The sequence below is a fragment of the Macaca thibetana genome, chromosome 7 (genome assembly GCF_024542745.1).
Source record: "Macaca thibetana thibetana isolate TM-01 chromosome 7, ASM2454274v1, whole genome shotgun sequence".
Classification (NCBI taxonomy): Eukaryota; Metazoa; Chordata; class Mammalia; order Primates; family Cercopithecidae; genus Macaca; species Macaca thibetana.
The window spans coordinates 128,301,571-128,329,162 of NC_065584.1; the positions used below are offsets into that span (position 1 = coordinate 128,301,571).

The 27,592-nt window shown below is 42.0% G+C and overlaps 2 protein-coding genes across 7 annotated transcripts in view; one reads left to right on the forward strand and one right to left on the reverse strand.

Annotated features, from left to right (window-relative positions):
• Positions 1-20,426, forward strand: part of WDR76 (WD repeat domain 76) — a 44,943-nt gene extending 24,517 nt beyond the window's left edge. For all 3 annotated transcript variants that reach the window (XM_050799474.1, XM_050799472.1, XM_050799473.1), the window contains exons 9-13: positions 1,804-1,962; positions 8,597-8,814; positions 10,177-10,329; positions 13,129-13,182; positions 18,133-20,426. In XM_050799474.1, the coding sequence (XP_050655431.1) occupies positions 1,804-1,962; positions 8,597-8,814; positions 10,177-10,329; positions 13,129-13,182; positions 18,133-18,397 (849 nt within the window). In that variant the 3' untranslated portion in view covers positions 18,398-20,426. The remainder of the gene's footprint in view (positions 1-1,803; positions 1,963-8,596; positions 8,815-10,176; positions 10,330-13,128; positions 13,183-18,132) is intronic.
• Positions 20,427-23,085: 2,659 nt separating this feature from the next.
• FRMD5 (FERM domain containing 5) overlaps positions 23,086-27,592 on the reverse strand; it is a 339,581-nt gene continuing 335,074 nt past the window's right edge. For 2 of the 4 annotated variants that reach the window (XM_050799486.1, XM_050799489.1), the window contains one exon: positions 23,086-26,755. In XM_050799486.1, the coding sequence (XP_050655443.1) occupies positions 26,178-26,755 (578 nt within the window). In that variant the 3' untranslated portion in view covers positions 23,086-26,177. The remainder of the gene's footprint in view (positions 26,756-27,592) is intronic. The other 2 variants (XM_050799487.1, XM_050799488.1) reach the window with 2 other exon arrangements.

Genomic DNA, 27,592 nt, shown 5'->3' on the forward strand with positions numbered 1-27,592 from the left:
GATTACCTGCTGTCTCAACATGGTGAAACCCCATCTCCACTAAAAATACAAAAATTAGCTAAGTGTGGTGGTGGGTGCCCGTAATTCCAGCGACTCAGGAGGCTGAGACAGGAGAATCGCTTGAACCTGGGAGGTAGAGATTGCAGTGAGCTGAGATTGTGCCACTGCACTCCAGCCTGGGTGACAGAGTGAGACTCCATCTCAAAAAAAAAAAAAGAAAAAAGAAAAAAAAGAGAAGACTGTTGGAGGAAGGGTGAGAATAATATTCTCAAATCAATATAAATTGTCTAAAATTAACAGTTCAAAAAATAAAAAGCATAATGACTACAATTGCTTTTTGTTTTATACTTTTGCCATTGTAGGAGATAATGTCTCTGTAAATACTTGAAGTTCAAAAATTCCTTTAGCTTCCTTTTCTTATATTATTTTGACATATTTATATGTACCTATACAGATAGAATGATAGAGAAGAAATTTTAAAAAAGGACCATGCTATATATGCCATTTTGAATCACATTAAATTGAACTATAAAGATGTCTGTAATCTCAGTATTTTAATGATAATTTTGGTTAATTTTAGATTTGGAATTTTTTTTTTTTTTTTTTTTTTTTTTTTGAGACGGAATCTTGCTCTGTCGCCCAGACTGGAGTTCAGTGGCATGATCTCGACTCACTGCAAACTCTGCCTCCCCAGTTCAAGCAATTTTCTGCCTCAGCCTACCGAGTAGCTGGGATTACAGGCATCTGCCACCATGCCCGGCTAATTTTTGTATTTTTAGTAGAGACAGTGTTTCACCATCTTGCCCAGGCTGGTCTTGAATTCCTGACCTCGTGATCCACCCGCCTTGGCCTCCCAAAGTGCTGGGATTATAGGTGTGAGCCACCGTGCCTGGCCGGGAGTGATTTTTTAAAACTTTCATCTTTGTACATTTCTGCATTGTTTGAGTTCTTTATAACAAGAGAAAGTTTTATTTTTCTAGAAAACAAATGCTATAAACAAATGTCTGTCAGTTTCTAACTTGTAACAGGAAGAATATGTGTGATTATAATAATTTTTTCTCATTTTTTTTCCTGTTAAAAAATACTTTTCCATTTTAAAATTTAAAATAATAAAACAAAAATGCTTGACGATTTCAGAGTAGACTAAGCCAGATTTAGAGGTGATGCTTTGTGTGTTTCATAATGTGCCTTATGGCATAGAAACAACTTACCTTGATCTGAAAAGTGACTTCTCAGGAGTTGGCAATGCAGTTGTGGAAAGGATAGTCCTTAGGAGTAGGTATATTAATATGGAAATTCAAATACATGCATTTTTATGGTGTATTTAGAGAACAAAGTATGTTTAAAACTATCATCTTTGTCCCAGGACCAAATACCTTATGAAAATTATGCTGAGAATGAGTAAGTTAATATTATACAGAAGCCTGCTGCAGAAGTAAAGTGCTAAGGTACTGATACTGTTTTAGTTAGCGATTATACCATGTGTGAAATAGAGTAGATTTCTCATTTCCTGAGGATTTTATAAACTGACAGTAATATATAAACTAGTTTGTTAGTTACAGAAAGCTGGTCACTGTTAAAATTAATGTGACTTGGTATTGTTGGATTGAAAACTACAAAAAGTTAATGACAAGATTAAGTTTCTCATTCTGACTTTCTGATGGGGAGAGTGGTTACAATTATAGACTAAGAAAAGACTGAATATAATCCAGTGTAAATTCTTTAATGACATAATAGCATAACAAAAATCACTACTTTTCACTAGCTTTTTTTCCTCTCCCCTTACCTCCAACTCTCTTCCAGACCCAGCAACCTAAAGAAGATGGAGTTTATGTTTTTCATCCCCATAGTCAACCAGTTAGCTGTCTTTACTTCTCACCCGCCAATCCGGCCCACATACTGTCACTGAGCTATGATGGCACGTTACGCTGTGGGGATTTTTCCAGGGCTATTTTTGAAGAGGTAAATGTTAATGTGTTTACATGCTGACTTCAGATGATATTCTAGATTCTCTATGAAATGCCACATGAATAATTATTATACCAATTGGAAGAAGTGATATAGCAGAAGGACTTTGAGAACTACACTGCCTAAGTGCAAATCCCAGATCATCTATTACTAGTTATGTGACCTTGACAAGTTGCTTAACCTCATTGTGCCTTACTTTCCTTAGTTGTGAAATGGGATTTAACAGTACTGACCTTATTATTGTCGTGAGAATTTGATGAGTTTATGCAGATAAAGTACTTAGAACAGAGCCTGGCACGTAGTATGTGTTTGCACTTGTTAAATTTCTTTTTTTTTTTTTCCCCAAAGCTTTTAAATAAAATAACTTACTCTTCCATTTTTAGGCATAAGACTTGTATTTAGCTGGGTGTGGTAGCTTATGCTTGTAATCTCAGCACTTTGGGAAGCCAAGGTGGGAGGCTCACTTCAGGCCAGGAGTTCCAGACTAGCCTGGGCAACATGGCGAGACCTTGTCTCTACAAAAAATAAAAAATACTAGCTGGGCGTGGTGGTGTGTGCCTGTAGTCTGAGCTACTCACAAGGCTGAGGTGGGAGGATCACTTGAGCCCAGGAGTTAGAGATCAGCCTGGGCAACATAGTAAGACCTTGCCTCTAAAAAAAATTAGCTTGGTGTGGTGGCACGTGCCTGTAGTCATAGCTACTCAGGAGGCTGAGGTGTGAGGATTGCTTGAGCCCAGGAGATTGAGGCTGTAGTAAAGCCATGATTACATACGTAATTGGACTTCAGCCCAGGCAACAGAGTGAGACCCTCTCTCAAAATAAGACATCTTCTACTTAATGCTTAAAACAAACATGTCATTTGAGATGAACTTTCAGATTTGCTTAACTGTATCAGATTGTCTCAATAAGAGAAGTCTTATAAGTTGAACTTTATTTTTTATTTTATTATTTTTTTGAGACAGAGTTTCACTCTCATCACCTAGGCTGGAATGCAGTGGCGTGAGCTTGGCTCACTGCAACTTCTGCCTCCCAGGTTCGAGCGATTCTTCTGCCCCAGCCTTCCTAGTAGCTGGGATTACAGGCACCCACCACCATGCCCGGGAAATTTTTGTTGTTGTTGTTGTTGTTGTTGTAGAGATGGAGTCTCACTTTGTCACCCAGGCTGGAGTGCAGTGGCGTGATCTCGGCTCACTGTAACCTCCGCCTCCCAGGTTCAAGTGATTCTCCTGCCTCAGCCTCCTGAGTAGCTGGGACTACAGGCGCATGCCACCACGCCAAGCTAATTTTTGTATTTTTAGTAGAGATGGGGTTTCTTTTTCTTTTTTTTTTTTTTTTTTTGAGACAGAGCCTGTATCTGTCGCCTAGGCTGGAGTGCAGTGGTGCGATCTCGACTCACTGCAACCTCCACCTCCTGGGTTCACTCCATTCTCCTGCCGAGTAGCTGGAACTACAGGCGCCCGCCACAACGCCCGGCTAATTTTTTGTGTTTTTGGTAGAGACAGGGTTTCACCGGGTTAGCCAGGATGGTCTCCATCTCCTGATCTCGTGATCTGCCCGCCTCGGCCTCCCAAAGTGCTGGGATTACAGGCGTGAGCCACTGCGCCCGGCCGAGATGGGGTTTCATCATATTGGCCAGGCTGGTCTGGAACTCCTGACCTTGTGATCCACCTGCCTCAGCCTCCCAAAGTGCTGGGATTACAGCGTGAGCCACTGCGTCTGGCCAGATTTTCCTATTCTGAACATTTCACATAAATGAAATCATACAATTTGTGGTCGTTTGTGACTGATTTCTTTAACAAAATGTATTCAAAGTTCATCCATGTTGTAGCCATGTATCAGTACTTCATTCCTTTTTATGGCTGCATAATATGCCATTGTATGGGTATTCCACATTTTATTCATCTGTTCATCAGTTGATGAACATTTGTATTTCTTCTTTTTTTTTTTGAGACGGAGTCTCGCTCTGTCGCCTAGGCTGGAGTGCAGTGGCGTGATCTCTGCTCACTGCAAGCTCTGCCGCCTCCTGGGTTCGTGCCATTCTCCTGCCTCAGCTTCCCGAGAAGCTGGGACTACAGGCGCCCGCCACCACGCCTGGCTAATTTTTTTTTTGTATTTTTAGTAGAGACAGGGTTTCACCGTGTTAGCTAGGATGGTCTCGATCTCCTGACCTTGTGATCCACCCACCGCGGTCTCCCAAAATGCTGGGATTACAGGCATGAGCCACCACACCCAGCCGAACATTTGTGTTTAAATTATTTATTTATATATTTATTTCTGAAGCAGAGTCTTGCTCTTGTTGCCCAGGTGGCAGTGCAGTGGTGCAGTCTTGGCTCACTGCAACCTCTGCCTCCTGGGTTCAAGCAATTCTCCTGCCTCAGCCTCCCGAGTAGCTGGGATTATAGGCACGTGCCACCGCGCCTGGCTAATTTTTGTATTTTTAGTAGAGATGGGGTTTCACCATGTTGGCCAGGCTGGTCTTGAACTCTTGACCTCAGGTGATCCACCCACTTTGGCCTCCCAAAATATTGGGATTATGGGTGTGAGCCACCATGCCTGGCCTTATTTATTTTTATTTTTTTGAGATGTGAGTCTTACTTTGTCACTCCAGCTGGAGTGAAGTGGCTTGATCTCGGCTCACTGCAGCCTTTGCCTCCTGGGCTCAAGTGATCCTCCCCGCTAAGCCTCCTGAGTAGCTGGAACTATAGGCATGTGTCACCATGCTTGGCTAATTTTTGTATTTTTAGTAGAGATGGTGTTTTGCCATGTTGCCCAGGCTGGTCTCAAACTCCTGAGCTCAAGTGATCTGCCCACCTTGACCTTCCAAAGTGCTGGAATTACAGGCGTGAGCTACCACGCACGGCTGTAACTTATATTTCAATAAGCCTGACTTTAAAACAATAGGTGGAGAACTCCTACAGCTTCATTAAAAAAGCTAACCCAATTAAAAAATGGGCAAAGGATCTGAATAGACATTTCTCTAAAGAAACAGAAATGGCACTGGGCGTAGTGGCTCACACCTGTAATCCCAGCACTTTGGGAGGCTGAGGCAGGTAGATCACCTGAGGTCAGGAGTTTGAGACCAGCCTGGCCAACATGGTGGAACCCCATCTCTACTAAAAATACAAAAATTAGCCAGATATGGTGGCAGGCACCTGTAGTCCCAGCTACTTGGGAGGCTGAGGCAGGAGAATCGCTTGAACCCAGGAGGTGGGGTTTTCAGTGAGCTGAGATCGTGCCACTGCACGTTAGCCTGGGCGACAGAGCAAGACTCTGTCTTAAAAAAAAAACAAAAACACCACAAATGGCAAATAAGCACATGAAAAGATTCTAAGCATTAGGGAAATGCAAATCACAATGAGATACCACTTTACACTCACTAGGATAACTACACTTGCCAGTAATAACAAGTGTTGGCAATGATGTGGAAAAATTGAAACTCTTATCCATTGAGAATTGGTATGTAAAATGGTATAGTTGGTTGGGGAAAGTTTGACAGTTCCGTAAATGTTAAACAGAGTTACCATATGACCTAGCAATATCCCTCCTAGGTATACACCCAAGAGAAATGAAAGCAGAAGTCCACACAAAAACTTGTACAGGAATGTTCATACCAGCATTATTTGCAATAATACAAAGAATAGGTCAGGTACGGTAGTTCACACCTGTAATCTCAGCACTTTGGGAGGCTAAGGAGGGTGGATCACTTGAGCTCAGGAGTTCAAGACCAGCCTGGCCAACATAGTGAAACTGCACCTCTACTAAGAATACAAAAACTAGCCGGGCATGGTAGCGTGCACCTGTGGTCCCAGCTACTCGGAAGGCCTGAGGCATGAGAATCACTTGAATCTGGGAGGCAGAGGCTGCAGTAAGCTGAGATTGTGTCACTGCACTCCAGTCTGGGTGACAGAGGGAGACTCTCAAAAAAAAAAAAAAAAAAAAAAAAAGGTACATATGGTACAATTTACCATTTTAGGTGTACAATTCTGTGAGTTTTGGTGAATTGTGTACACCTGTGTAACTATCATAATCAAGCTATAGAGCCGGGCGTGGTGGCTCATGCCTGTAATCCCGGCGCTTTGGGAGGCTGAGGCAGTGGATCACTTGAGATGAGGAGTTCGACACCGACAGGGCCAACATGGCGAAACCCTGTTTCTACTAAAAATACAAAAAATTAGACGGGCATGGTGGCTCACGCCTGTAATCCCAGCTACTCAGGAGGCTGGGCCAGGGAGAATCACTTGAACCCAGGAGGCGGAGGTTACAGTGAGCCAAGATTGCACCATTGCATTCCAGCCTGTGTGACAGAGTGAGACTCCATCTCAGAAAAAAAAAAAAAAGAAAATTTCCATTTCCCTCTAAACTACATCATAACCTTTTGTAGTCATTCTCCCACTGTCTGCAATCCCTGGTAACCACTGATGTGATTACTGTCCCTATAATTTTGCCTTTTCCTGAATGTCAAGCATTTGGAATTAAATGATATGTAGCCTTTTGTTTCTGGCTTATTTTACCTGGTGTAACACTTAAGATTCATTCATGCTATTGCACGTATTTGTAATTTGTTTCAGTTACCACTGACTGAACAGGTACCTTATACTAGGCACTATCTTGAGTGTGCTTTATATACATCATTAAGCCTTATAACAGCCTAGAAAATGAGTAATGTTATTGCGTTTAACAGGTGAAAAAACTGAGGCAAAGAGAGGTTTAAGATGTTGCTCAAGGACATAGATGGCAGAACAAGAATTTACACCAGGATTTGTCTGACTCCAAAGCCCCTGCTCTTAATCATTTAAATATATTGAGTATGCCAAGTTTCATTTGTATATATTGGTCTTTTTGTGGGGTGTGAAGGTTGTGATGCCTTTAGTATATTAATTTATTCTTAGTTTATAATACTTGTTTTTAAAACTAAAAATCAGCAATTCATGATTCAACAGTAAGAATTGTGGTCATCCCCTCTTTGTTGACAGGAAGATTTATTTTTTATTCTTTATATGCATGAGTCCTAAACCCAAAGTGATTGCATTGTGGATTACATGTGATTAAAAACTTAATAACATGCTCACAATATAGCTGGGCGTGGTGGTGCGCACCTGTAATCTTAGCTACTTGGGAGGCTGAGGCAGGAGAATCACTTGAAGCTGGGAGGAGGAGATTGCAGTGAGCCGAGATTGTGCCATTGCACTCCAGACTGGGAAACAGAGTGAGACTTTGTCCCAAAAAAAAAAAAAAAAAATGCTCACGATAAAATATTTACAGTAACTCAGATATAAAAGTAAATCTGTCTGTCCTTCATTTGCATTATCCACAAGTAACCATTGTTGCGTATCTTGAGTATGCTTCCACAAAGTATACCTGTGCTTACAAAGCATATAGTTACACATTTTTTTCTCCTCTTCTTTATACTAATGGCTTCATACTAATATACATAGCCTTTTGCAACTCTTTTCACTTAATAGTATATCTTGGACAGTTAATGCTATAAAACTGCCTTATTCTTTTTAGCATTGTGTGGTATTTCAAAGTAGAGGTGGACCGTCATTTATTTAACCAGATCTCTCTTGGTGGATATTTATGTTGCTTCTTATTGCTATTATAAGCAATCTTGCAGCAGACATTGTTACGGATCTCTTAGTGAAATTACTGGGTCCAAAAGTATAAGCATTAATCATTTTGATAGATGTAGCCTGATTAACTGTCAAAAAATGTATATATTTACTCCTCTACTAAGAGTAGGTGAGCATTCAGCTGTGTATCTTGGACTTGGTTGGCAAAGTTACTTTGCATATTAAAATATAATTTCAATTGGGTAGAATTCAGATTCAGTTCTTTTCCTGTTAAGTTTCACAGGGTAGATCTGGAACTGAGGTGTATTGGGTTTAAGAGATTTGGGATGTAGCCCTGACATGGGTAGATGGGCCATTTAGTTGTAGACACAGCTGATCAGTGCCTTTGTTTCCTTTTTTTTTTTTTTTAATTTTCAGTTGGATAGAAGGAATAAGTTCTAATGTTCAGTAGCAGAATAGGGTAACTATAGTTAACAACAGTGTATTGTATATTTTAAAATACCCAGAAGAGAGGACTTGAAATGTTCCCAACACATAGAAATGATAAATATTCAAGGCAATGGACACCCCAGATACCCTGACTGTGTTTCCATTATGTCTTGTGCATCTGATGGGGATGATAGGATAAATGAGGTTATTTGGGTAAAGTGTTTTGTAACCCTTTTACCAAAGAATTTATGTTTTGGCTTTCTTTTTTTTTTTTTTTTTTTTTTTTTTTGAGACAGAGTCTCACTCTGTCGCCCAGGCTGGAGTGCAGTGGCGTGGATCTCCACTCACTACAAGCTCCGCCTCCCAAGTTTATGCCATTCTCCTGCCTCAGCCTCCCATGTAGCTGGGACTACAGGCGCCTGCCACCATGCCTGGCTAATTTTTGTATTTTTTGTAGAGACGGGGTTTCACCGTGTTAGCTAGGATGGTCTCGATCTCCTGACCTCATGATCCACCCGTCTCGGCCTCCCAAAGTGCTGGGATTACAGGCTTGAGCCACCGCGCCTGGCTGTTTTGGCTTTCTTTACAAGAAGAGTGTGATACAAGCTGATTGTTACTTATATTCTTAGGTGTATAGAAATGAAAGAAGTAGCTTTTCCTCCTTCGACTTCTTGTCAGAAGATGCCTCCACTTTGATAGTAGGACACTGGGATGGAAATATGTCACTGGTGGATAGACGGACACCTGGAACTTCTTATGAGAAACTTACCAGTTCTTCTATGGGAAAAATAAGAACTGTTCATGTCCACCCAGTGCATAAACAGTATTTTATCACTGCCGGATTGAGGTATGGTCTTTATAAGACTTTATGACTTAGATCTTTTAATGTCAAAATTACATGGGTTAGTTTGGTTATCAAAGATACTGTAATAAAATATTACAAAAGGTATTACTTTTGTAATACCCAAAGGCCAAGTAATTTTCCTTTCTACACTGATTGAGACTTGAGTGATTTTTTTAAAATAAATACTTTTAGATTTAATAAATAGTGAAAATGCTGAAAGAAATTTTTTTTCTTGGCGTTATATGTATTTGCTTCTGATCTTACGAGAAGAAAGTTTCAATTTTAAGGAAAAAAAGTTATATGTGACCTATAACTTGTTGGCCTGTGTTAGCTTTTTTCTTGGAAGGATTGAAAAACCAACTAGAAACTTGACAGCCGGGCGTGGTGGCTCATGCCTGTAATCCCAGCACTTTGGGAGGCTGAGGCAGGCAGATCACTTGAGGTCAGGAGTTTGAGACCAGCCTGGCCAATATGGTGAGACCCTGTCTCTACTAAAAATACAAAAAATTGCCAGGTGTGGTGGCATGCACATGTAATCCCAGCTACTTCGGAGGCTGAGGCAGGAGAATCACTTGAACACAGGAGGCAGAAGTTGCAGTGAGCCAAGATTGCACCACTGCACTCCAGCCTGGATGACAGAGTGAGACTCCATCTCAAAAAAGACGAAACAAAACAAAACAAAAAACTTGTCTTTCTATATGCACTGGATCCATGTATCTGCTATAGTTTTGGAACGTGTCTAGTATTGTACTTGTTATCTATACCAGTTTTGGGAAAACTAATAGAGAATTAGAGGGTGCTGTCTTTTTTTTTTTTTTTTTTTTTTTTTTTTTTTTTTTTGAGATGGAGTCTTGCTGGAGTGAAGTGGTGCAATCTCACCTGACTGCAACTGCCGCCTCCCATGTTCAAGCGATTCTTCTGCCTCACCTTCCTGAGTAGAGTTCTGTCTTTTTTTTTTTTTTTGAGACGGAGTTTTGCTCTCGTTGCCCAGGCTGGAGTGCAATGGCGTGATCTTGGCTCACTGCAACCTCTGCCTCCCAGGTTCAAGCAATTCTCCTGCCTCAGCCTCCTGAGTAGCTGGGATTACAGGCATGCACCACCATGCCCAGCTAATTTTGTATTTTTAGTAGAGACGGGGTTTCTCCATGTTGAGGCTGGTCTCGAACTCCTGACTTCAGGTGATCCGCTTGCCTCGGCCTTCCAAAGTGCTGGGGTTACAAACGACCCACCGCGCCCAGCCGAGAGTTGTGTCTTAAATGTTCCTCAGTATAGCAAGTATGTGAGTGTCTAACTTATGTTTAGCCCTGTTGTAGAGGCTCATTACATGTACTATGGCAACATTGATCATTGTTTCTCCCATTACAGGGATACTCATATTTATGATGCAAGGCAACTGAAGTCCAGGGGAAGTCAGCCTTTGATTTCTTTGACTGAACATACAAAGAGCATTGCTTCTGCCTATTTTTCACCTCTTACTGGTAACAGAGTGGTGACCACATGTGCCGATTGTAATCTGAGGTAAATTGGGAAGGCAGAAATGTTTTTAAGGAATGTAAAGATTCTATAGCTATTGTGTCAGTAAACCAAAAGCTTTGTTTACTGCTGTTCCCTATTAAATTGCTAACGTTATTGTTTAGTAGTGATATCTAGGTTCCTAAAGACTGATGACCTGTATTTAATGGCTTTTCAGCAGTTTTTGGGTCCTGGAAATTTCCTTGAGACTGGCAAAGGTCCGTAGCTACCCTGAGGGGTTTATGGTCCAGCTTTCCTTTAAGCACTGAAGAATCCCCGAAACCAGGCTGTGAGAGGGAGATAATTTTAGCATACTTTGGGGTCAGTGTGATCTATACTGCAAGTGAAGTGCTGAATGGAAATTGCAGGGCCCCAGACTGTGAGCAGACAGAAAATAGCAAAAACTGGGGTTCTATACAAGCTATTGGATATGGTTTTATAGTTCTAGGGTTTTAGCTTTAGTACTTTTCTATAGCTACTTCCCAAAAATGGATTTAAAGTGTAATATAAACCAATTGAACAAAAAACAAAACTGTGTCAATAAAGATGTCGGGAACATTAGTGTAATCACAAAGGAAAATTATTTTGTTCTCTTTTAGAATCCCTGATTTTGCTTAAAATTGCAAGCCCTTTTCAGTTTCTAAGAGTTTTACCTTAAGCTATTTTGGAATTCCTACATTATTCAGTTGAGTGTATACTGTGCACCAGGCTCCAGAATGGCACCCAGTTTCTGTTTATTATTATTATTATTATTATTTTTTTTTTTTTTTGAGACGGAGTCTTGCTCTGTTGCCCAGGCTAGAGTGCAGTGGCCGGATCTCAGCTCACTGCAAGCTCCGCCTCCCGGGTTTACGCCATTCTCCTGCCTCAGCCTCCTGAGTAGCTGGGACTACAGGCGCCCGCCACCTCGCCCGGCTAGTTTTTTGTATTTTTTAGTAGAGACGGGGTTTCACCCGGTTAGCCAGGATGGTCTCGATCTCCTGACCTCCTGATCCGCCCTCCTCGGCCTCCCAAAGTGCTGGAATTACAGGCTTGAGCCACCGCGCCCGGCCCCAGTTTCTGTTTAAACCCACCTGTTGGGAAGAGTGTGGTCTGCAGTGTGTGACAGTTGTCCAGTTAGTTTCTAGCAAAGTCTGTGAGTATTACCAGATGGTGCAGAAAGAGAGTTACCAGGGAATGGTAGGCCAGCATCCCCTTTCCACTCATTCAGTTTCCTTTGTCTCGAAAGCTACCTGTTCTGTTCCTGTTCATTTACACTGCAGTTTAGTCTTGTTACATTAACTATTAGTGGTTTGGCTTTCTACTAATCTATTTAGGCAATAAGCTCTAGTGCCAAGCAACCATACTAGAAAAGCTAGGCACAAGGAGAAGAGAAGAAGGAGGTGGTGATGCTGTTAGTTTCCTTCTGCTGAAGTGCTCAGTGGAGGCTTCTAGACTGTTCTCTAACTGCTGTATAAAATCTCCTCTCTTTGACCAGGTGTAGTGGCTTATGCCTATAATCCCAGCGTTTCGGGAGGCTGAGGTGGGAGGATCACTTGAGCCCAGGAGTTCGAGACCAGCCTGGGCAACAGAAAGAGACCCTGTCTCTACATAAAAAATTAGCCAGACATGGTATTATGTGCTTATAGTCCCAGCTACTTGGAAGGCTGAGGTGGAAGGATCACTTGAACCTGGGAGGTTGAGGGTTCGGTGACCTGTGACAGTGCCATTGCACTTCAGCCTGGGCATCAACTGAGATGCTGTCTCTTGAAAACCAAAACACAACTCCTCCTTGGTTGCTGGTTGGTCTTAGTCTGGAAATGACACTATCAGGCCTTCAACTGATGAGTCTCAGGGAAACTGCTCTTGATACACAGATGTTCTTTTAGGTGATTTGTACATTTTCAGACCATATCCTTTATGTCCCATATTATTGTGAATTGTGGATATAATTTTACAGTTCAGATTATCACTTTAGAATGTGCATTTTATTTCTATTCATTTATCATTATTAATGTTTTTTTTAGAGACAAGATCTCTTTGTTGCCCAGGCTAGAGTGCAGTGGCATGATCATGGCTCACTGCAACCCTGACTGGCTGGGCTCCAGCAATCTTACTGCCTTAGCTTCCAAGTAGCTGGGACTAGAGGTATGCGCCACCATACCTAGCTATTATTATTATTTTTTATTTTTTTTGTAGAGATAGGGTCTCACTATATTGCCCAGGCTGGTCTCAAACTCCTGGCCTCAAGTGATCCTCCCACCTTGGCCTCAAAGTGCTGAGATTACAGGCATGAGCCACAACAGCCAGCCAAATGATTTCTACACTAAACTGTAAGCACTGACTTATTTTATAAAACATCTTGCAACTTTTGTTTAGTATTTTAGCCAAGATTTGTTGGAGCCTGATCCTACCCCCGCTGTTTTTTTTTGTAGACAGGGTCTTGCTCTGTTGCTCATGCTGGAGTGCAGTAGTGTGATCATAGCTCAGTGTAATCTCAAACTCCTGGGCTTAGGTGATCTTCTCACCTCAGCCTCCTGAGTAGCTTGGACTACAGGCATGTGCCCCACGCCCAGCTAATTTTTAAATTTTTTGCACAGATGGGTCTCACTGTATTGCCCAGGCTGGTCTCATACTCTTGGCCTCAGGTGATCCGCCTGTGGATTACAGGCATAGGCCTCTAAACCTGGCCTGATCCTACATATTTTTAAATGACAATTATGTATTTCATACTGTGAATTAATGAGAAGCTTGTTAAATACACTGATATTTATTTCAGAAAGTTTTTAAGAAACAAAATAATGTCTTACTCTCTCTATTTTGCAGAATTTTTGACAGCAGCTGTGTATCTTCTAAGATTCCTCTCCTCACCACCATCAGGTAGGCTTCTATATGCCAAATAATGTAGATGTGGATTACCATGAACCGTTTGTTGCAGTGCATACATTAGACATCTGATTGTCAAAGATATGTAGTAGTCCTGATTTTTGAATACAAAAATTATAAGTGTCCCAGTTTGCTAGTTCCTATCTGGAAGGGTTCTTGCTTCTAGGTTCTCTGTGTCTGTAGAGGTTCAGTCTCTTGTAGTCAGTAGCTGTTCTCTGCAGGTGGGAGGTTATTGTTGGTTAAGGTTAATGACTTTATTCTGAACTAAATTACTCATGTTATCTTATTGAAGAAGACTGTAATTATTCACTTGCTGATGAGGCTGTCTGAAGCTCTGTTTATTTGTGTCTGTTTATTCTGGGCCTACAGGGTTTCCCTGTCTTCCCACTTCATTTCTTTGATTATACTCTTATATCAACTACTTTGAGTGTGTGTGTGTGTGTGTGTATATATATATATATATATATATTTTTTTTTTTTTTTTTTTTTTTGAGACTGAGTCTCTGTTGCCCAGGCTGGAGTGCAGTGGTGTGATCTCTGCTCACTGCAATCTCCACCTCTTAGGTTCAGGTGATTTTCTTGCCTCAACCTCCTGAGTAGCTGGGATTACAGGCACGTACCACTACGCCCGGCTAATTTTTTGTATTTTTAGTAGAGATGGGGTTTCACCATGTTGGTCAGGCTGGTCTTGAACTCCTGACCTTGTGATTCACCCACCTCGGCCTCCCAAAGTGCTAGGATTACAGGCGTGAGCCACAGTGCTCGGCCTTGTATGTGTGTATTTAACATCAAACTTTACTCAATGCCTTCTCCTGATATCTCTCTTTGTCAGTATTTATGAAGTTGGGAATAGTGTGTGATATATATTGATTGTTGCTTCATACATTTTGTTCCATTTTATCAGTTTCTTTTTTTTTCAGGTCCACAATTTTTATTTATTTATTTATTTTTATTTTTTTATTTTTGAGACGGAGTCTCGCTGTGTCGCCCAGGCTGGAGTGCAGTGGCCGGATCTCAGCTCACTGCAAGCTCCGCCTCCTGGGTTTATGCCATTCTCCTGCCTCAGCCTCCCGAGTAGCTGGGACTACGGGCACCCGCCACCTTGCCTGGCTAGTTTTTTGTATTTTTTAGTGGAGACGGGGTTTCACCATGTTAGCCCATGTTGGGATGGTCTCGATCTCCTGACCTCATGATCCGCCCGTCTCGGCCTCCCAAAGTGCTGGGATTACAGGCTTGAGCCACCGCGCCCGGCCTATTTATTTTTATTTTTTTTAAAGATAGAGTCTCACTTTGTAGCCTAGGCTGGAGTGCAGTGTCATGATCTCGGATCACTGCAACCTCCACCTCCTGGGTTCAAGCAATTCTGCCTCAGCCTTCCAAGAAGCTGGGATTACAGGTTCACACCACTCTGGCTAATTTCTGCATTTTTAGTAAAGATGAGGTTTCTCCACCTTGGTCAGACTGGTCTCGGACTTTTGACCTCAAGCGACCACCCACCTTGGCCTCCCAAAGTGCTGGGATTACAAGTGTGAGCCCCCATGCCCAACCTATGTTATGTTATGTTATGTTATGTTATTTTTTATTTTTATTTTATTTTATTTTATTTTGAGACAGAGTCTCGCTCTGTTGCCCAGGCTGGAGTGCATTGGCATGATCTCGGCTCATTGCAGCCTCTGCTTCCTGGGTTCAAGCAATTCTCCTGCCTCAGCCTCTTGAGTAGCTGGGACTACAGGCACGCGCCACTATGCCCAGCTAATTTTTGTACTTTTTTTTAGTAGAGATGGGGTTTCCCATGTTGACCAGGCTGGTTTTGAACTTCTGGACTCAAGTGATCCACCTGCCTCGGCCTCCTAAAGTGCTGAGATTACGGGCATGAGCCACTGCACCCAGTCTTATTTTTTAATTGACTAATAAAATTGTATATATTTATCATGTACAACATGTTTTGAAATATATACATTGTGGAATGGCTAAATCAAGCTGATTAACGTATGTATTACCTCACGTACTTACCATTATTTTGTGGTGAGAACACTTAAAATCTGTCAGCAATCTTCAAGAATATAAATATTGTTATTGACTATGGTCATCCTGATATACAATAGACCTCTTGAATGTATTTCTCCTATTAACTGAAATTTCATAGTTTTTGACCAACATCTCCCCAACCCTTTCCCTCTCTGCCCAGCAGTTTCTTAAGTTCTCTCTCTTTTTTTTTTCTTTTTTTTTGAAAAAGAAACAGGGTCTCGCTCTCTTGCCCAGTATGGAGTGCAGTGGCATGATCATGGCTCACTTCAGCCTCAATCTCTTGGACTTGAGCAGTTCTCTTGCCTCAGCCTCCCAAGTAGCTGGGACTACAGACACACAGAACCATGTCCCTCTAATTTTAAAAATTTTTTGTAGAGATGGGGACTTGCTGTTGCCCAGGCTGGTCTGGAACCCCTGGCCTCAACTGATCCTCCTATGTGGGCCTCCTGAAGTGTTGGCATTATAGGCATGAGACATCATGCCCGGCATTACAACTTTGTTATTTTTTATTTATTATTATTTTTTAGACTAGTCAAGTGCAGTAGTGAGAAGGTGGGAAAGAGTAGAACAAAGAGTATTATCTGTAACTGACTGTGAACAATCAATTAAAATAAGTTACTACCTTCGAACTAGCCTCAGCTTTTTAAAATTCCCCATATGAGTGAGATCATGTGGTATTTGTCTTTCTGTGCCTGGCTTATTTTACTTAACATAATGTCTCCAGGTTCATCCATGATAGGGTTTTCTTAAGTGGAATAGTATTCCATTATGTGTATATACTATGTTTTCTTTATTCATTTATCCATTGATTGATTGATTCCATATCTTAGATGTGACAGTGAATGTGGGAGTACAGGTATCTCACAGATAGTTCATTTCCTTTGGATATATTCCCGGTAGTGGGATTGCTGGATCATATGGTAGTTCTATTGTTAATTTTTTGAGGAACCTCCATACTGTTTTCCATTATGGGTGCACCAATTTACATTTCCACCAACAACATACTAGGGGTCCTCCTTCTCTGTATTCTATATCTTTACCAATACTTGCTATCTCTTCTTGTTTTGATAATGGCCATTCTACTAGATGTAAGGTGATATCTCATTGTGGTTTTAACTTGCATTTCACTGATGATTAGTGATATTGAACATATTTTCATATAATTGATTGGCCATTTGTATGTCATCTTTTGAGAAGTGTGTATTCAGATTCTTTGCCCATTTTTTAATTGGGTAATTTGTTTTCTTTTCTTTTTTTTTTTTTTTTTTTGAGAAGGAGTCTCGTTCTGTTGCCCAGGCTGGAGTACAGTGGCACATCTCAGCTCACTGCAAGCTCCGCCTCCCGGGTTCACGCCATTCTCCTGCTTCAGCCTCCCCAGTAGCTGAGACTACAGGCACCTGCCACCACGCCCAGCTAATTTTTTTTGTATTTTTTTTTTTTTTTTTTTTAGTAGAGATGGGGTTTCACCATGTTAGCCAGGATGGTCTCGATCTCCTGACCTCGTGATCTGCCTGCCTCGGCCTCCCAAAGTGCTGGGATTACAGGCGTGAGCCACCACGCCTGGCCTTTTGTTTTTTTAACGGAGTCTTGCTCTTGTTGCCCAAGCTGAACTGCAATGGCACGATCTCGGGTCACTGCAACCTCTGCCTCCCAGGTTCAAGCAATTCTCGTGCCTCAGTCTCCTGAGTAGCTGGGATTACAGGCCTGAGCCACAATGCCTGGCTAACTTTCCTATTTTTAGTAGAGATGGGGTTTTACCATGTTGGTCAGGCTGGTCTCGAACTCCTGACCTCAGGTGATCCGCCTGCCTCGGCCCCCCAAAGTGCTCGGATTATAGGCATGAGCCACTGTGCCCAGCCAGTATTTTGTTTTTTAATTTTTTAATTTTAATTTTTTGAAATGGAGTCTCCCTCTGTCACCCAGGCTGGAGTGCAGTGGCGTGATCTCAGCTCACTGCAACCTCCACCTCCCGGGTTCAAGCAATTCTCCTGCCTCAGCCTCCCCAGTAGCTGGGATTACAGGCACGCGCCACCATGCCTGGCTAATTTTTGTATTTTTATTTTTTTTGAGACAGAGTCTCACTCTGTTGCCCAGGCTGGAATGCAGTGGCGCAGTCTTGGCTCACTGTAGCCTCCATCTCCTGGGTTCAAGCGATTCTTCAGCCTTAGCCTCCCTAGGAGCGGGGATTACAGGCGCCCGCCACCACGCCCAGCTAATTTTCCTATTTTTAGTAGAGACGGGGTTTCACCATGTTGGCCAGGCTGGTCTCAAACTCCTGATCTTGAATGATCCACACCCTTGGCCTCCCAAAGTGCTGGGATTACAGGGGTGAGCCACTGTGCCCAGCCAATTTTTGTATTTTTAGTAGACTGGGTTTCGCCATGTTGGCCAGGCTGGTCTCGAACTCCTGACCTCAGGTGACCAACCTGCCTCAGCCTCCCAAAGTGCTGGGATTACAGGCATGGGCCACTGTGCCCACCTATATTTTGTATATGTTTAAAAAATTTATGTAGGGTGATTATTCTAGGGGCTAAGAATTTTCATTAATGATAGGATCATTTAAGTAGCAGTGGGAAATGTGTTTCTCTATAGTCCATACTTTAATGAAAAAGGATTGTTAGTGATATTAAGGCAAAGAGACTAAAAGGGCAGTACTTGTGTTTCCGCTTTTGAGTACTATAAAGGACTCCATATGTTTTATTTTGGGAGATTTTTGGATGAGGAGGATATCGTCTCTGTCCAGAGGTTCAGTCCTGTAGAGAGGATGAGATAAGGTTGGTGGTAACTCAGTAACTTAATGAGAAGAAACTTAGCAGAAAAAACTAGCATTTAGGAGCAATGCCATCTTTACCCTCTGCCCAGTGCTACCTTATTTAACCTTACTTCATTTAAAAAATATATTGTTTTCCTCACTAGGCACAACACTTTCACTGGGCGATGGCTGACCAGGTTCCAAGCCATGTGGGATCCTAAACAAGAAGACTGTGTCATAGTTGGCAGCATGGCCCATCCACGACGGGTAGAAATCTTCCATGAGACAGGAAAGAGGGTGCATTCGTTTGGTGGAGAATGCCTTGTCTCTGTGTGTTCCATCAATGCCATGCACCCAACTCGGTATATTTTGGCTGGAGGTAATTCCAGCGGGAAGATACATGTTTTTATGAATGAAAAAAGCTGCTGAGTTTTTGGTTCAAGAACATCAATTTGTTCAAATAGACCACTGTCCAAGGAACCTAGTAATTGGTGTGCCTTAGTGTGTTTACTTGGTAATGTGTTACATTTAGCAAATATTAACATTGTTTTATTAATAAGACTATAAGAAGAGTGTAATTTTAGTAAGGGAGAAGTCTTGGAGGGTTGCTTCTGCAGGATGGGGAGGGAATTTGAGGGGAGGCTCAGGTGCCTTCAGGACTTTTTAAAAATTTTTTTTTTTTTTTTGAGACGGAGTCTTGCTCTGTCGCCCGGGCTGGAGTGCAGTGGCTGGATCTCAGCTCGCTGCAAGCTCCGCCTCCCAGGTTCAAGCGATTCTCCTGCTTCAGCCTCCCAAGTAGCTGAGATTACAGGCACCTGCCACCATGCCTGGCTATTTTTTGTAGTTTTAGTAGACATGGGGTTTCATCATGTTGGCCAGGCTGGTCTCAAACTCCTGACCTCAGGTGATCTGCCTGCCTCGGCCTCCCAAAGTGCTGGGATTACAGGCATGAGCCACTGCACCTGGCCATGAGCACTTTTAATTGAGACAGTATGCTGAGAAATTCTAACATTATAAATTATAAAGCTTTGACTATTAAAGTTTTTGTGATCTAATGATATGGTTTTGATTCTATAGTGATTTGTGGTTTATTTTATAGTTTGGAATGAATACTTATCTCTAGGCTCACACATTGGAAGGGGACCCGGAAAGGTAATCTAACTCAGTGATTTGAAACTTGATTTTTTTTAACTGAGAACTTTTTTTGCCCCCTGCCTGTAGGTTAAATCTTATGTGAAATGCCAAGATAATTGCCGAGCAGCTTTGGTTTACCCAGGGCAGGGTCTGGGTCTGTCTGTATTTTCCTTTCCCCTTCCTCTAGATGACTCCTGAGACACAGGCAGGACTCCCAAGCACAGGGTTTGGGTCTGCCCCGGTCCCGGCATTCCAGGATAAGATTGCCTCAGACCTGTGTTTTTCAGACTGGGTTTTTGCTCTTCACATGAAATCAGTTAAATGACAATGACTGGTGTTGAAAAAAATGAAAAGGAAAGAATTTGTAAAGAACAGAAAACATATTTGAGTAAGTATTATTTGGTAAAACTTAGTTACATATGCATATATACTGGTAGGTATATATGTTTATGTATATTTTGATGTAAAATAAATTATATATATATATTTTATCACTGTAGTACCATGGGTAATGGATAAAGAAGTGAAAGCTACTGCTTAGAATGAAGAATGCCCCAGTCTTACCTGTCCCGATCTTTAAACTGTCCAAAGGAAATTCAATAGCCTGTTAAGTGAATACTTTCATTCTTACTCATATTTAGGTGAAATATTATGAAATACTCACCACTTTTGGTATTTTATCAAAAATGTTTTCTTTTCAGAAGTTATGGTAATTTCAATGTGTTTATTGTTGGGAGGGGAGCTGCCAAATCAGTTATTCATATTACTGTGTGACATCTATCCAACTTTTTTCATTCTTCATTGCCAAATACTGAAAGACTTGTAAACAGCTTTGGCAATATGTTTGAATTCTAAGAGGAAATATTTTCGCATAATTCTATATCAGAGAAATATAGTGATATATAATTTCCTTGAAAACAAATTTCTAAATAATTTTCTTCTCTGTAATCTAAGTGTAAAAAGTTTTTCAATAGGTTTAGGTGTTTATGAACAATAGTTCTCTATTTTCTAGTTGGTATAAGCAGAGGAATTGACAAGTGAGATGGAAATGTTAATTTATAAAGGGAAAGTAAAGCTAGGTGAGGTTGAGTTATAATTAAACTGTTCAGGAAACATTGTAAAGGCTTTAGGCTCCCTTTTTCATTTCTACACCAATTAATCTCATGGGTTCTAGAGTGGTTAGTTCTATGGGAATTGTTTTTGTTTTTGTTTTTAAAGATGCTGAAAACTACTCTCAATCAAATTAGTACTATCATTTAAGCTTTGAATACTTGGCGATAATTGCCTGGCCTCTTCAATAAATGTTAGCAAATTCTTGATGTTCCTCACTTTTGTGGTTTCTTTTGCCATAGTAGCTTCATAAACAGTGCTATTTATATTCACTTACACTTAATAGAGTTGTATCTGGAGGCAATGCAGGAAGAAAGTAGAATGATTAGGGACTTTTTTTTTTTTTTTGGTGATAAGCTTTCTAATGGAGTAATTGTTTAAATCTACACAGCACATAAAAGAAAATTGTCCCCCTTGGGACCTTACACTGTAATCTGTAGTGAAAGGTACTTCTCCCACAGACTTGCCTACAGCCGGCTTCAGTAATTGTGTATTATTGCTTCCTTCAGGATAAGCCTTTTCTGTAAGTTTGGCCTTTATGATATCTCTTAAGCTCTGAATTCCACTTTTTATTCTTTTTTTTTTTTTTTTAAACATACCCAGCCTTTTGTTATGTAACTTTTAAGTAAGGAGCAGACAATTCTCATTTTCGGTTGTCAGAGACTTGGTCAGACTAGGAGAAACCACAAATGATTAGGAATTAATCGAATCTGAGTTGCTTAAGTCCTATTTTAGTATTCTGGCCTGGCCTTTTTTTTTTTTTTTTGAGACGGAGTCTCGCTCTGTTGCCCAGGCTGGAGTGCAGTGGCCGGATCTCAGCTCACTGCAAGCTCCGCCTCCCGGGTTTACGCCATTCTCCTGCCTCAGCCTCCCGAGTAGCTGGGACTACAGGCGCCCGCCACCTCACCCGGCTAGTTTTTTACGTATTTTTAGTAGAGACGGGGTTTCACCGTGTTCGCCAGGATGGTCTCGATCTCCTGACCTCGTGATCCACCCGTTTCAGCCTCCCAAAGTGCTGGGATTACAGGCTTGAGCCACCGCGCCCGGCCTATTCTGGCCTTTTGAAAAGCTTCCTTTTCACCAAGATTTTAGAAAGGGAGTTCTCTAGGAAAGCAGGGATCCTTAGGGCTGTGGATACAAGGATTTAAATCCTTTCAGCCAATGTACAGTAAATGGGGTAGAGTTGGGGAGAAGACACACATGCCTTCTGTATCAAACTGAGAAGAGGAAATCTATGCCCTGTAACTTCAGATTCCAAAAACTTCCATGTCCCATTGGGTTGTCCTTTCTGACTTAGTACATTTCCCCCTGCTTTTTAGTAGGGTGTTGATGGCTAGAAATACCAAGATAGCAGATTGTATTTTGACTCATTTGGCTGTAAATATTTGGATTTCAAATGAAAAAGTGGAATTTATGAGGAAGGTAACATTTAGTACAATTACACAGAGCTGAAGAACAAAACATTTTATGATACGTTTTCCCCAAAATGGAAGCTGAGCAAGAGGAAATTTATTAAAAGTGTGCTTTGCTTGTTTTACTCCATTCCATCAGCAGGTTGTAGGGGTCTGAAGAGGAAGCCTGTTCATGAGCTAAAACTAAGTGTGTTCAGGTGCAGAGGAGCTAAATTGTGCTAGAGGAATCCAAAGCAGAGGGAGTAGGGACTAGAGTCCTACCAGGGTGTGTGCACAGGCTGTTCTTGATAAGCTGTCAGCAGAAGGGAGGCTGCTGTGAATCGGCAGGGCCATGGGAAGCCGCCCAGGTCCAGTGTTTGTTGTGCTTTTTACTCTTTGGATCACTTCAAGCAAAATCTTATGTCATAAAAACATACAAAAAATTCCACTGGGGATAGGGTGCTGGATAGCATTTTATAGGTAGTGGGTACCTCTGAAATTTGGAGGTAACATAGCCTGATTGGTGTTTAGGAAGATGATCTGGAAACAGAAATGGGAGAGTGGAGGGCAGGCAGAATTGAGAAGACAAAGATTAGGTAAGAAGCTAGCACAGTGGACCAAGCCCCCAGTGTCACCTCTTATCCTCATAGAATTTGGAAGACCATTTCCAATTCTGTAGCCACAGAGTGATGGTTACATAATCAGATAAGATAATGCTATAGGGATATATTTTGTAAATATGTGGTGGTGGTATCATTGTAGTTCCTTTTTAGAAAGTATTTTCTGTGCTCCCACTTACTCCAGGCTTGAGTAAGAACACCAGACCAGAAGCTGGACCATCTGGGTTCTAGTTTGGGCTCTACCACTATGTAATCTTGGGAAAATCACTTAGCCTTCTTGGTTTTCCTCATCAGAAAAATGATGTCCAATTCACTTTAAAATTATTACATTTTATAGCTTCTCAGTTTCTCTTTTTTTTTTTTTTTTTTTTTTTTTTTTGAGATAGTCTTGCTCTGTCACCCAGGCTGGAGTGTAGTGGCATGATCTTGGCTCACTGCAACCTCCGCCTCCCAGGTTCAAGTGATTCTCTCCTGCCTCAGCCTTCTGAGTAGCTGGGATTATGGGCACGCGCTGCCATGCTCGGCTAATTTTTGTATTTTTAGTAGAGATGGGGGTTTCACCATGTTGGTCAGGCTGGTCTTGAACTCCTAACCTCGTGATCTGCCCGACTCGGCCTCCCGAAGTGCTGGGATTACAGGCGTGAGCCACTGCGCCTGGCCACTTCTCAGTTTCTAACAAACAGTATGTATTTGGGGGTATGGGACAAGGATAATAGGTGGATACAAGCAAAATGATTATTTTATATGATCGAAGTGAATAGTAGTCAGCTGTGTAAATCCCACCGGTATTCTTTTATCTATGTGTAACTTTAAGGGAGGAAAATAAGACAGGCTGTTATTAAAGAAAAAGCCCACTCTTCCATGATATTTAAATATTTATTTAAGTTTAAAAATAATCTTCATGGCACCAATGATTTTATGCTAACTACATACTGCATATGTAGAAAAAAGTACATTGCTTTGAAGGAAAATGTAACTTAAGAGTTTTTGGCACACGGAAGGTTAACAACTATATATATTTTAAATGAAACTAAGAAATTCACATTTGCAGGTAGTTTACCCTCTACTGCTTAAAGATGCAGTACACTATTCTTTAGTAAGAGTTTTATTTCCTCTGATAGATGAAGCTATGAAAACCAGTGCTTTTTCTACAATGAGATAAAATAATTTTGAGAGAAAATGAGAGACATGTTAGAACACAGTATAACCAGGTTAAAAACTTGAACAATTTTTAATGGTGGAGATATACCAAAAAAGACTAATCACCAAAGGAGGTTTATTATTCAAGCACTATTTGAAAAGCAAACTGAAGGAAACTTTTCTATCCATATTTTCTGGGATGAGCCCTGGAAAAAAACAACCCTAAAGTTTCTGTTTAGAGAGCAAAATTTAGCTGTTAGAAATGGCATAGACTACTGTACTGTTAGAACTCTAGACACAAGGAACATACTAGGATATGGAATTGCATCTGTCTCTAATGTGAATATGAAAGGTCGGAGTTGAGGCTATCACTCACTGCATAGAAACACCAGATTCTACAAACTGAGGTAGGAGCACTACACTAAAAGGTAATCTTCTATGTTGCATAAGACAGTAGATATCCAGGTTGACACCAGCCCCCTGTCTCCTGACAGCCTTTTAATCTCTGGGTCTACTTTTCACATTAGTCCTGTGCTAAATAAAGCCTTTGCTATGTAGATGACAAGTGGCAGTGGCTAGTTGGTTTTAACTGACCCCTAATCTCTACTAGGATCTCTTTCGGTTTATATTGTCACTCGATAAACAGATGTTTATAATTCTGCCTAAATTGTTGCTGGTATGAAAATGGTCAGAGAGGCCCTCTTCCCTTCTTAGATTCCAGCTGTGTTTTAGCATTCCAGTACTTGGCCATTTGGCATCAGACATCTTTTTGCTGGTTAGTTGTTCAAGCACCCTTTAAACAAGCAACCCTGGTGCCTCCACTGGGAAGAGGTCCCAGATCTTTAATACATGTCAGGCATGGAAACAGAGCTGACTGACCCTCTTCTGCTAACATATTGGTAAGGATCAGTTTTACTGTCTAGATCAGGATTGGCATATTATGGCCTGTAGGCCAAATTCAGCTCACTGTTTTCATAAAGTTTTATTGGAACACAGCCATGTTCCTTCATTTACAAATTATGGCTGTTTTTGTGCTGTGATGGCAGACTTGAGTGGTTGTGACAGAGCAAGGCGTGCTAAGCCAAAATAATTACTTGTAGCACTTTACAGAAGTTTATTGACCTCTGGTCCAGATGAAAGGATGTCTTTAAAATTATGCAAATCTCTCCCTAAGAGCCCCGATTATTCCACAGTTGTTGTATTCTAAACATGGACATGGTTCTACCATCTCAGGGGACAAAATAGGGGAGGTCAAATCTACAAGTGACTCATTCTGTTCTGTGTTTGGGGCTGTCCAATTAGGGAATCAGCAGCTGCTCTACTTTTGTGTGGGTCCAGGAATATGTCCATTGACCATCCTTAAATAAGCCCTCAAGCCCCAGATGACTTAGAAATCTCTCCCTGAGATGAAAACAGGATCTTGTGTGTGATTGGTTTTAGAGTTGAAGAGCTTGGGCCTAGGACCCCACACTCACCCTTCCTATGCCTGTGCTTCTGTGTGCTTCCAGGACTTCCCTCTGCAAGGATGGTGATGCTTTCCTAGAACTTATGCAGAGGATGACCCTAGGGGGCAGCATTTCTACATCTAAGTGTTGGTCTCTGCCACGGTCACCTTCTGTGTTTTGTAGGCATCTCTTAGAAATCCTATTTTAAAAGATTCTTTTCCTGGTCCCTTCTAAGGCTGTTGATCTTGGAATTCTATTTTCTGAAGCATTTCATTCTCAGGATCAGTTTCTTTCTTGCATCGTTTAGTTCATCAGGGTCTATTTTCTTAATCCATAAAGTAAAAACAAAATATGAATTGTTAAGAAAATAACATTTTGTTGTTAAAATATAAATTGAAATAGTCTTTGGGTCGGGGGGTGTATATAAAATAAGCACTGCTCTCCGAATCTCAACAGTCTCTCAGGTAACTTAACTCTTTCTCTTAACCATACTTTGTCCAACATTTCTGACAGAAATATCTCTGGCACCACTGAATTCATTTAACGCCCCTGGAGCACTATAAAAGTCTTGAGGTTCTTCAGAAAAAAAAATCACGTTAAGTCTAGTTTCATTATACAAAACTGTGGTGATGCCCACTAGGCTCTAGACTAAGGGGACAGACTTACCCCACCCCTGCTGCTGCTGCTGCTGTAGCGGTGGTCCCTTCAGATGCCCACTCTGCTCAGATTTGAAAAAACAAAAGGAAAAGAAAATCCAACTCAGACCATCATAAGAAGCAACTTTCCATTTAATCATTCTACATGGATGTTTACTTTTTTAAAAGTTCTGTCTGGCAAAAAAAACTAAACAGTCCTCATTGTCCAGATCCCTGGCCTGCCCTGCTGAGGCTGCAGTGACTAATCCACTGGAACCCAGTGGCACCAGCAGGAAAGCTCCTGCAGAATACAGAGGACAGCAGCTCTCTAGTCTTCAACTAGTGTCCCCTCTGCTAGGTGACACTACTGCAATAATCAGTAATAGTAAAATAAATTATTTTTATTTGATACTTCAAAATAATACACATCTATGAAAAATCAAAATTCATAAACCAAAAATTATCCTGCAAATTGGAAAGATGAGAAACAGAGTCGCTGAGCCTTTCTTGAAATAACTTCTGAAGAAAATGAGTTTTCCCAGTTTGTTTAGACAGGGCGTGAGCCTATCCCTTTCTTCTTCTGGGAAACACCCTCCTAGGCTGCAGTGGACTTTGAGTCATGAGAGGAGGACTTGGTATATGTGCCGATGGTTCCGCGATGGGTCCCATTGCTGGGAATGGGTAGCCGGGCTCCTTGGTCCACCTGGCTAGTTTTTGGGAGGAGTCATGCCTTCTCAGGTGTCAATGAGCAGGCTCACCACTGAGCGGATTTTGCAGGCAAACCATCGCCTGAGGGGACAAAAGTATTGATAGTGGAATTGTTCAAACTCGGGGGTCTGGCGGATATCGCGGAAAAAGGCAATGTCAAGGTCAGACTCGGTAAGGATGATCAGGAGGAGGAGCAAAACAAAGAGGAGTCCCATGGTCACAAGGAGCAAACGGAGGACACTTAGAACAAACTTATTCACCTGTTCCTCCTCGGGCCCGCCGTGCCCCTGACACAGGGCCCTCAGCTCTCCCCCAAGGGCCTCCACCTCTGTAGCAGTTGGGGTGCTGGCTTCAGATTCCTTCTCCTCCTCGATGCTGCAGGTGGCTCCATTGATCTGCCGGGAAAGCAACATCAGCTCCAGGCTGTGCTCAGCCACAGGGGTGGGCAGCACGCTGTCTGCAGGGCTGTAGGCCTCGTCTGCAATCACAGCTACTCGCTCATTGCTATCTGTCCGGCTGCTTCTCACGTGAGGCAGGAAGGTGTCCCCATGGGAAGAGGAACGCACTGGCGTGGAATGGGCACTGTCCCGTAGGGACTCTAGGCCTAGAAAGGCAAAAGGAACATGACTAGGCTGTGTCCCAATGCACCCTTTGCTTTCCAGTGGCACCCACTGTGTTTTATTGGGTACCATTCTGCACACCCACATGACCAGCAGCAGTAGCCACTGCACTCTATTTCGATATATCAAGAAGATGACAGCCTGGGCGTGATGGCTCACGCCTGTAAACTCAGCACTTTGGGAGGCCAAGGTGGGTGGACTGCTTGAGATCAGGAGTTCCAGACCAGCCTGGCCAACGTGGTGAAACCCCATCTCAAGTAAAAATACAAAATTAGGTGTGGTGGTACATGCCTGTAATCCCAGCTACTTGGGAGGCTGAGGCAGGAGAATCGCTTGAACCTGGGAGGCGGAGGTTGCAGCAGTGAGCTGAGATTGCACCATTACACTCCATCCTCGGCAACAGAGTGAGACTCCATGTTTTAAAAAAAAAAAAAAAAAAAAAAAAAAAAGGCTGGGCACCGTGGCTCACGCCTGTAATCCCAGCACTTTAGGAGGCCGAGGCAGGCGGATCACGAGGTAAGGAGTTCGAGACCAGCCTGGCCAACATGGTGAAACCCCATCTCTACTAAAAATACAAAACTTTGTATTTGTGTGGTGGCGGGCGCCTGTAATCCCAGCTACTCGGGAGGCTGAGGCAGAAGAACTTCTTGAACTCGGGAGGCAGAGGTTGCAGTGAGCAGAGATCGTGCCACTGCACTCCAGCCTGGGCAACAGAGCAAGATTCTGCCTTGGGGTGGGGAGGAAGCCAGGTGTGGTAGTGCATGCCTGTTGTCCCAGTTACTTTGTAGGTGGGTGGGTTGCTTGAGGCTGGGAGGTCAAAG